This window comes from Etheostoma spectabile, chromosome 13 (genome assembly GCF_008692095.1).
Source record: "Etheostoma spectabile isolate EspeVRDwgs_2016 chromosome 13, UIUC_Espe_1.0, whole genome shotgun sequence".
NCBI classification, from domain to species: Eukaryota; Metazoa; Chordata; class Actinopteri; order Perciformes; family Percidae; genus Etheostoma; species Etheostoma spectabile.
The window spans coordinates 11,166,818-11,177,222 of NC_045745.1; the positions used below are offsets into that span (position 1 = coordinate 11,166,818).

General features: G+C 39.1%; 2 protein-coding genes across 2 annotated transcripts in view; both read left to right on the forward strand.

The window, feature by feature from the left end:
* The window catches only part of LOC116700568 (serine/threonine-protein kinase pim-1), a 4,098-nt gene extending 2,696 nt beyond the window's left edge, over positions 1-1,402 (forward strand). The window contains exons 7-9 of the mRNA XM_032533869.1: positions 224-404; positions 527-697; positions 879-1,402. Coding sequence (XP_032389760.1) covers positions 224-404; positions 527-697; positions 879-970 — 444 coding nt within the window. The 3' untranslated portion in view covers positions 971-1,402. The remainder of the gene's footprint in view (positions 1-223; positions 405-526; positions 698-878) is intronic.
* Positions 1,403-3,426: 2,024 nt separating this feature from the next.
* styxl1 (serine/threonine/tyrosine interacting-like 1) lies at positions 3,427-10,125 on the forward strand. Its single transcript, XM_032534409.1, has 8 exons — positions 3,427-3,706; positions 3,866-3,927; positions 5,182-5,281; positions 5,964-6,097; positions 7,816-7,961; positions 8,053-8,150; positions 9,029-9,141; positions 9,948-10,125. Exons 1-8 carry the CDS (start codon positions 3,601-3,603, stop codon positions 10,077-10,079), a joined length of 891 nt encoding a protein of 296 aa, XP_032390300.1. The 5' UTR covers positions 3,427-3,600; the 3' UTR covers positions 10,080-10,125.
* Positions 10,126-10,405: the final 280 nt, after the last annotated feature.

Genomic DNA, 10,405 nt, shown 5'->3' on the forward strand with positions numbered 1-10,405 from the left:
GTGTGTGTGTGTATGTGTGTGTGTTTGTGTGTGTGTTGAGAAAACCCAGGCCTCCAGGCCCAGGCCAAAAAACAAGAGAAACCAACAGAAATTATGACCAGCTCCACTGAAAATCGTGTATTTTGGTGCCTCTAGGCTCCGGGCAGTTGTAGTCCATGACAGCAATCACAGCCACGAACAAATGTCCTACAACCCTCCTCATCTGTCTCCTTTTGTCTCTCAGATCATACTGACACAGCTCATTGAGGCAGCGATTGAGCTAGAGAACCATTGCATCTTTCACCGAGACATCAAGGTGGAAAATATTCTGATCGAGACCGGTTCAGATGTCCCTCGCCTTCGCCTCATCGACTTCGGACTGAGCTGCTTCGCCAAGAAAGGGTCCTTCTACCGCAATTTCTACGGTAAGGAGTCTAGCACCTACTCCTGCTCTTCACAAACTTACTCATCTCTGACTCTTACATTTAGACAAAGCTTCTCCTCCGCCTCATCCTTGTCATGGTTTTATTATGTCCGTGTGTTGTAGGTACTGCTTCTCACATCCCCCCCGAGTGGTACAGTGATTGCATGTACAGGCCCAGCCCCACCACCGTGTGGCAGGTGGGAGTGGTCCTGTTTGAAATGCTCCACAAAGTTCCCTTTCAGACCACCAAGTTCATCGGAAACAAGCTGAGAATCAGCAAAAAGCTGTCCAAAAGTAAGAAAAAAAGCATACTCATAACATGTCAGCAGGCACAAATCTGTTCATTTTAGTTCACATGTGATGGATCACTATATCCGTCATCTTTCTTCTTCTTCCTCTTCTTCCTCTTCTTCTTCTTCTTCTTCTTCTTCTTCTTCTTCTTCTTCTTCTTCTTCTTCTTCTTCTTCCTCTCCAGATTGCCAGGATTTTTTGAGCATGTCTTTGACCGAAACCCCCCAGCAGCGTCTTACCCTGGAGCAGCTTAAACTTCACCCATGGCTCAGATAAACTAGCACCACACACACAAACACACACACGCATGCACGCATGCATGCGCTACAAGTCCACAAATGTATCCAGTGCCATACATAAGTGTAATCCAAGTACTAATGCTGCTCTTTCTGTGACAGGAAGACGGACGTGTGAAACAGCGGCTTGACATAATTAATCTGACTTATCTAATTGGACTGAATATTGAACTTTTTACAGTGATTGGCCTTTGTTTCGCAGATCCTGTAGCACCCCCAGCCATCCCAGGAGAGGGGATCTCTCTTTGAATTGCCTTTCCCGAGGTTTCTTCCCATTTCTGCTAGCCGCAGGATTTTGGGGAGTTTTTCCTCGTCTTCTTAGAGAGCTTGGGCCGGGTCAGGAGCTGCTGCTAAAATAGGCTGTGAGAGCCTATTTAGCTGTTATATAATAGTCTAAAATCTGAGCCATAACAATAAAGTTAATATAAAATCTAAACCCAAAGAATTCATCTTTTCATCATACTCATCTAATTGAATTTTAAGTTAAAGAATAAATTAAAACAGAGTGACACAAAGAAAACAAAAAAGGTTAAGACACTAGGGCAGGAAAACATAATAAATAGGGATAACCTAAATACAATTGTTTAAGAGATTATGAGAAGCTCCAGAGCTGAGGGGCACGGTCCCCTGTGGTCCTGCTCCAGGATTCAGGAGCAGCCAGAGGACACCTGTCTCTGGGACAGCGCTCTGTTAGTATGGACGGGAGCAGGGATTCCATCAAGTGTTTGAAACGTGTTCAGAAAACTCTCACTCAATCAACTCTAAAACTGAAAATAGAGATAATGTGATGTTGTTTTTTTGGAATTTGTGAAAAGCACGGCAGCTGCATTTTGTACCAGGAAGATTTAAATGGTTTTGAGACTTAAAACCAGTGGAGGAGGAAGTATTTAGATCTTTTAGTTAAGTAAAATTAGGCTACTATAGGCTACTAATACCACACAGTAAAATAATCTGTTACAGTAAAAATCCTGCATTTAAAACGCTCCCTCAGATAAAGTCTAATAGCATCCAGAGCTGATCAGGAACATGTAGTTAAAGTATTAAAAGTATAACACATCCCTGTGACTGTTATAATATTATATACTATGATAAATAGAAAAACAGTGGATTTTATATCTGTGTTATTATATCATTAGATTATCACTCATGCATTAATTTAAAAGCAGGATTTTACTGTCGGAGTTGGTAGAACTATTAACTAAGGATTTTTTTTATTAGTGATTCATCTGCAGATTTTTTTTCAGTACAACCCAGTTTAGAAATTAGAGGAAGCCGTAGTAAGTAGGTGAACTAACTTGTTTACTGATTTGAACAGCCAGTCATCAACTGCTACTCAGCGTGACTGCTGAAATGAAACTATTAACTATTAATTATAAATCCAAATCAAATAAAACAATACATGTTTATCTACATCAAGATTAAATATGTGAATAAACAATTAAATAGTCATTTACATGGAAAGCTGTGACTTCAAGGCTCTACATCAGGGGTCTTCTGGGAGTCCTTTACTGAAAAAGAGACAGAGCAGGGACCCCCTACATATTGTAGGCCTATAATATAAAATTGCATATTAGACTAGACCTACAATACTGTTTAGGGCGGCCTAAAGCCTTTGTACATACATACCTTTTTTGGATAGAATACTAATCTATTAAAATCATAACTTTTAGCATGATTTTATAAATCATTTTTTAGTGTTACACGTACATGTGGCACAGTGAATCCTTAGGATGACCTGGATCGGTGGTTGTCGAACCCTATCATCAGTGGGGAGTTATATATGTCATATATCTTTATGTACATCATCAGCAACACCAGACAAGGTGTAGTGCAGTGGTCTTTAGTATTTTATTCATGAGAGCAACACTGATAGGCCAAAGTCAATAGGAGAGCCACTTTTACCCCAAAGTATCAAGAGTTACATCCAGTCATAGAAAGCATGTCTGCTTATCAGTCTGTCATCCCTGAAAACACAGCAATCTTTTTCTACATTAGCCTTCATGTATCTAATCATTCAAGAGCACATTTGGATTCAAGAGATGGAAAGACCGCCCAAACTGGCAACTCTGCACCGCGTGCCAGTGATATTTATTTTAGTTTATTTTGAACATGTAAAAAAATTACAATAATTTAAAAAAAAAAACATTAAAATAACAGATACATAAGGGCATGTACATTTCAGCACATTCTTCCAAAATGATTGATTCAAATAAAGTGATTCAAATAAGAAATTCCCATGTTCAAAAGGAGTAGGAAGAAGTTCAAGAAGTATGAATGGAAGGCCAGAGCAAGTCTAGTCTATTTCCATCTTAATGTCACTGTTTTGGTTATTTAGTTCAGACATAAGGTTATGTTATAGCCCTGCACGTTTTTATGAAACATATGTATTTACCATAGACAGTTAAAGGTATTTACCGCATGATATCGCCACTTAGTTGCTTAGCAACCGAAGTAAAACAAACCGCAAAAGTGCTCTTTGAAAACAACGTAGCTAGCTAGCTAGTTCGCTAGCTAGACAGGGTGGTAATTTGTAAGCTGGTGTGCTTTCCCTACAGGTCAGGCAAATTTATAATGTTGCTATTTGTTTCTGACTAATTGTTTCTTCCTGTGATGATGGCTGAAATCATGATGTGTGAGCCGGTTGAGCTCTACAATCTTCTCAACCGGTGCAGCCGCGTGTCGAGGCTGGCCGAGATCAACTACCTCTGTGTGATTGGTAAGAGACGGGCTGTTAGCTCAGCTAGCTCCGCTAGCTCCGCTGTGAAGGCTGGAGTCAAAGGGACTATACTTGCTATGAGTTGGATTTTGCTGATTGCTCGGCTTGAATTCAATTAAGTTGTAACTTATTTGTACGTTGTGTATGTCTCTGTTTTAGATGCTCGTGAATCCCAAGATTACAGAACGAGTCACATCATAACAGCTAAACATGGCAAAATGGTACAGTTGTCCTTGTAGCCACAGTTATATTGTCCACTACAACAGAAAGTAATCTACATTAAAAGCAGCTCGCATTTTAAGGGGAACTACAGACTTAGTGCATGGACAGTTATATGCTACTGGCAACCTTTATTTTGTTTTAAATAAATGTACTTTATTCAATCAGGAAGACAAATTAAGATCGAGAGTTTCTTCTTTTTTTTACAAGTGAGACCTGAATACAGAAAAAATAAAATAAAATAAATGATAATTGAAATGACAGAAAGATAATAGCAAAGCTTTTTATATAAATGTGTACAGACAACATGGCATTACAAATAAAGGCATTCTAAGAAATCATTGGCATATAAAGACATAAAATACAAGCATATTCTCTAAAACAGTCACACCTTAAAATCACTAGAACCTCAAAACCAATTAATATATATATCCATATGTGTAAAGTTTAAGTCTAATCCGTAAATTAATTTAGATAAATGGGGCAAATATCTGAAGACTGCCCTTCCATTCATTCATTCATTCAACCTTTGTGCAAGAGATCTTTGAGGGGCAACCCTTATTTACAGTGACATCGAGTCAATTACAAAGACAAACTAGAGGTTGGGGGGGGGGGGGTTAACATTTCAGATAAGTATAATGTCTTATACACAATTAATTGTATGTTGGTGGGTGTTCAGGGTGGGGGCTTGTGTGTTTCTATGTTTCTTTTTTTCTACATACTTTTTTTCAAAGTTCATTAAACAACTTAAAAAGGAGTAACAGGAGCTATAATGAAATGGAATTTGTCTTATTTTATTGTAAAGAACAGTGTTACTCTTTAAATGTGTAAGAAATAACATCAACATGTATACATGTTTAGCATACAACAAAAACAGTTAATTATATTGGCATGGAATAATAACCAGGTTTTTTAGACCGCAGAAAGTAATACATTAGAATATAATGTTGAGATTATATCCTTCGCACGAGAAATGTCTTGGCTAAAAAAAGGAGTACTCTTAAAACGCATTATATAGATAGCCATACTGCTTTTTTGTGATTAGGAGTTTATTTTGATGCAATTAGGACCTTTTTCTCCAAGTCATCTTGCTGTGCGTCATTAGATGGATGTGTGTTCTGCATAAAAGTATTGAAGTGCAGAGATTGTTACAACAAACAAACTAACTAAAAAACAGCTTAGATTCCTAGTTCCTTAATTTTCCAGGATTATTTTGTTGCATCAGATGATAAAACTTTCTGGGCGACTCTCTCCAGGATCCAGAGGGCACGCTCCTCCTGCCAGAGGCTGTGGAGGTTGAGAGTATGCAGCACGTGGTGGTCTATGACAGCAACACAAGCTCTTTACAGGAACAAGGTAACTGGCTATTCAGGACACATTTCTTAGAGTAGCACAGGGGCGTATGAAGGGTTAAAATCCTGTATTTTCCACAATTCCCCTGAATTCCTCTGGCAGAGGGACGCTAATACACTTTAGACCAGAGATCTTCAACAAGGGTATGGGACCCCTAGGGGGTCATCAGAGTCACTGAAGGGTGGCCACTATATTATTGTTAATTTTTGAACGTTGTTTCAAAAATGAAAATGTTTTAACATGGATCCAACATATGATTAGCACATATAAATCCCCACTGATGATAGGCTTACTGGCCTATAGATATGGCAGTCACTAAGGTAGCCATCCACAGATCCAGGTCATCCTGAGGATTCCCTGTGCCAGATGTATGTGCAACATTAAAAGATTATTTATAAAATCATGCCAAAAATTATTTTAAAAGCTTAGTATTCTATGCAAAAAAAGTTATGCGTAAAAAGGATTTAGGAAGCTCTGCACATTATTGTAGGCCTCGTTTATAATGCAACTTCATTTTATACAATACTATGCAGAAGGGGGTCCCAGCTCCGTCTCTTTTTCAGTTATGGGGTCCTTGATTTAAAAAACGTTGAAGACCCCTGCTTTAGACAATGCTCCCAATGTGGATTTCAGCCACAAATGTGTTGATTGATGTTTTTCAGTTGGCTTCTGACTGTGATTGCAGGCAGAGCCGTTGAATGTGCCCAGGCCTTAGCTAGAGCTAGCATCTGTCCAGTCCACGTAGTGAGAGGAGGCTTTCAGAAGTTCTCAGCTCTATACCCTTTTTTAAGGACTGAAAGAATCCTGTACACCATCATGGTAAGACAAAACACACTTGTTATACTTGAATGTTGATACACTCATATTTAGGTCTGTGGAGGTTGATCTAAATCATCCAACTGGTGTAAATCTCTGGACTGGATGTAAATCGGTGTCCGGTCTTAAGTCCAGGAGTGGATTAAACGTTGTCCAGATGTTTACAACTGAAAACGCATTCCTTGACAGAGCATCGATAGTAGCTCTTAGTTAGTAACCAACAGAGGCACACAAGAGAATGGGCTTATAATGTAGGTGTGTCACTGAGTTATTGGATAGATGAGATCAGCTGATGAGAGCGGCTGATAAGATAATGACAGGCCCAGACAGGACAGCGTGGAATAAGGAATATGTGTGTGTGTGTGTGTGGGGATTGAATGCAGACGCTTGAGGAATAAAGAAGGCCTAAGCATGCCAAGGTATTGTCTTCCGGACTGAATTTGTGCATTAGCTTCGTATAGTGAATAGTCAAACATTTCTGACACAGCCTCACACTGTTACTGGGTCTAGATTTGGGATAAATCCAAAGCTCTCGTCTTTAGAGAAAAGGTCAAATACTTTTATTACATCTGGCGCGTTCTAACTCCAACCTTCTTCAAGAAGGAATGCCGAAACGCGCCAAAAAGTGATGTTTTTCATCTTAGAATGGGCCAGATGTTATAAAAGCATTTTTTTGATGCTCACTGGATTTGTTCATGTCACAAATAAGCATTTATAAAAGTGATTGGGTGCACATCCCATCTTGCAGGTGCAGGACAAACGAGAAATACTAAAGTGAAAAAAATGCAAAGGCAACGTTTCGACCCTGCTGGGTCTTCTTTTCTTTTCTTTTGCCTGAGGAAGACCCAGCAGGGTCGAAACGTTGCCTTTGCATGAAATATGGGAGCTTAAAGCAGTGTTGCAAACATTTTTTCACCCTACAAAGAAGCACCATCTTATTTTCTAAAGACTAGTCCCAATAAGCTCTCCCGTTCTTTTGTTTTTCATTCTAGATTTTGGGTTTAACGTCATGTGTGGCATAATTAAGATACAGGTGAATACTTTCTTTGATTAACAGACTATATGGAGGTTTGAGTATGCATCCTGGTGGGCGAGTGGTTAAGATGCATACCATACAATAACTGTATGATCTGCATCGCTCCCTTGTATAAAGCAATCCGTTTCACTACCATCAAATACCGCAGCCTGAGAAAGGACCATACATGTCCAGTCAGCTCAACAACATTGTAAGCCTCACAAAGGCAATATTCATAGCAAAGGCTCTTCTTTTAGATTGCGCATCGGAGTGTGAATGTGTGTGAATGTTTATCTGATGAGCAGGTGGCACCTTGTATGGCAGCCTCGGCCACAGTGTATGAATGTGTGTGAATGGTGAATGTTTCCTGTAGATGTAAAAGCGCTTTGAGTAGTCGTTAAGACTGGAAAAGCACTATGTAAATACAGCACATTTACATTTACATTTACAGATGTTCATGAATAATATTGAAGCCACTTTCTGTAAATACATTTTGACACAAGGCCCATTTACAAGACAGGGCCACATAATTGAGCAATAATTCAGTGCACTTCAGGCAGCTGAAGGGCCGTTTCCCATTTTGCTGGTTAGTTAATCCAAACTTGCTTATTACAAACAATATAAAAACATTTTTTTCTCTCCAATAATTAAGTTGATTATTTTGCTGCCGATTAATTAAATTTAATATATTTCTGGACTATCACAGGAGCTGGAAAACCTGAAGACTTATCCAGTGGAGATCATAGCAGGACTGCTGTATATGGGGAACCAGGAACAAGGCATGGACTCCAGGATCCTCAAAGACCTGAAAATCAGCGCCGTCATCAGCCTCTCACAGAGTAACACTCTGGAGTAAGACAGGAACAGATGTTTGAAATATCATCAGAGAAAACGCTGAATATCATGGCTTTTGAATTTTATTTTAAATTTCTTTTCAATCTAGATCCATACAGGAGAACCAGACCATGGTTAACATCCCTGTGGCCGACTCAGTGGCGTCTGATTTATATTCAAGTCTTGAAAGGACTTGTAGTATTATTAGTAAGTTGTACTTTACTTAATAGGCTGTTTGTACATCCTTTCAAATATTTTATAGTCTTGTTTATAGAAGAAGGAAAGCCATGCGTTTTGGGCGTCTAGGTTTTTACTGACTGTAAACGTCAGTGATGAACAATACCAATATAAATGTAAAATGCAGCATCTCAGTTCAGGGATAACACCCATGTTCAAGTTCAAGTTTATTTTATTCATGAAAAAATACAAGGTTATAAAAGGGCATAAAAATCAACGAAACACCAAAAAACAAAAATATATAGGTGCATTAAAATTATCTGTTAAATCTTAAACTGACCTTTTATTTTTTAAGCACGTTCTCAGTAGGTTCAATCTGACTTTAAAGATCTAAATCTGTCACTGTAGACACGTAATCTGGAAAACCTGTATTAATCTAACCATACAGCGTCTTTAATTAATCTCTATCGTCCACATAACTGCACAGAATACTGGACTCAACCTGCACGTTGGTATTTAATGCTTCTTTTGACCTTCTGGTTGGATGTCAACTGCATTTCATTGGCTCTGTACCTGTACTCTGCTAAATGACAATAAAGTTGAATCTAATCTAAATCCAGTCTAAATGTAACATGCTTATCCTCCACAATTTGAATTTATAAAGAGAAGGTCCAAGGTCATCTGGGGGTGTTTTGAACAAGAATTTTAAAATGTTTAAATGGTTTTATACAGTAAAGACGATCATGTACAGTCCATCATTTAGAGATTTTTTTTTCACAGAACAGGGAGTGTACTTTGAATTATTTAGTTGCTAGATGTGCTATACATATAGTTTCTGTTACTGCTTGACAGTGCAGAGGTTTGTGTTCACTGCAATAAGCCATCTACCGGTATCTTGTTGTTTTCAGGTTCCCACATCAACATGGGCTCTCGGGTCCTGATCGTTTCCAGGCAGGGCAGAAGCCGGTGCAGTGCTGTCACCATTGCCTTTCTCATGCACCACCTCAAGCACACACTGGAGGCAAGTGGGGTTCTTCCACTTGCAGAATGCAGTATGCACCGTGCAAATTGTTGTCTTAGTACCTGTGGTGTCTGAGCAGCAATGCTGGAATGATGTGTTACAAGGAATCCGCTTGACACTGTCTTTGATTTTAAAGGTTTATTAAATCAAAGAATTTCCGGTATATTGTGACGTTGTATTAAGTAATAAGTACGCAAAATATACTCTAAGATTAAATGTTTTTGTTCCAAATCAGAACAAGAGCCAGAAAATTAGGTTTTAAAAAACATGCTTTAGGGGTGTTTTGAGTGTTTTAGAATTCCAGTCTTTATGCTAAGCTAGGCTAACCACATCCTGACTCCAGTGCCGTACTTACAGGAAAAGTATGATATTTTGGAAATGTAGCTTTTCCCTTTCTTGCGAAGTTACATGAGACAATCAATCCCAATCTTGTGTTTGTACAGTAAATTTGTACCTGGAGCCAACAGCCAATTAGCGTAGCTTAGCATAAAGACTGGAAATGCTAGCCTGGCTGGCTCTGTTTAAGGTAGCAAAATCTGTATACATGGACCTCTATTGGTCACTTGTTAGCATGTTATACTGTGAGTTATACTGGCTGCAGATACGTAGGCTATTAACTGTAGCATACTGACGTGAGAACGATATAAATCTTCTCAGCTACATCTCAGCAGCAAAGCGTCTTCCTTGAAATGTCAAACTAGTCCTTTAACACACAAACATGAGGTTGATCGTGGATAGAAAGCATGTGAATGTGAAATATAATATAACATTTGTATATAATGCTGTTGCTGTGACCTTTTTTTCAGGAGGCCTGGAAGTTCGTGCTTAAATGCAAACCCAACATGAGGCCAAACACGGGGTTTCTCCAGCAGCTGTCCGAGTGGGAGCTTCTCACCATGGGAACCAAAGTGACTGATATCTCCGAGCCTCATTTTTAACAAAGGAACTAGCTTTGATGATAGTGTAATCTTATTTTGTACATTTAAAAAAAAGGCTTAATTAAAGGTGCAGTAGTTAGGATTGGGAAAAACCAGGATTTAGCCAAAGAATTTGGACTCCGACAACTTCTTAGTCCCTCCCCCCCTTTCTGCTGAAGTCCAAATGGTCTCCTAAGCCCCTCCCCCCACGAGGGAGTATGAATGCGTGTGCCTGAGCAATGACTGACACACAGTTAGACACCCCCCTGGCCATGATTGGTGCATCTGAATAGGGAGCACTTTTTGCAGATTGCCCCACAGGTTTCAGCAAATATGACAGAAAGTTA

Bases quoted from the DNA above. Each gene is read 5' to 3' on its own strand.
- styxl1 (XM_032534409.1), top strand. From the start codon at position 3,601: ATGATGGCTGAAATCATGATGTGTGAGCCGGTTGAGCTCTACAATCTT. The intron at 5,282-5,963 runs GTAACTGGCTAT...CTGTGATTGCAG, and splicing joins AAGCTCTTTACAGGAACAAG to GCAGAGCCGTTGAATGTGCC. The intron at 9,142-9,947 runs GCAAGTGGGGTT...CCTTTTTTTCAG, and splicing joins ACCTCAAGCACACACTGGAG to GAGGCCTGGAAGTTCGTGCT.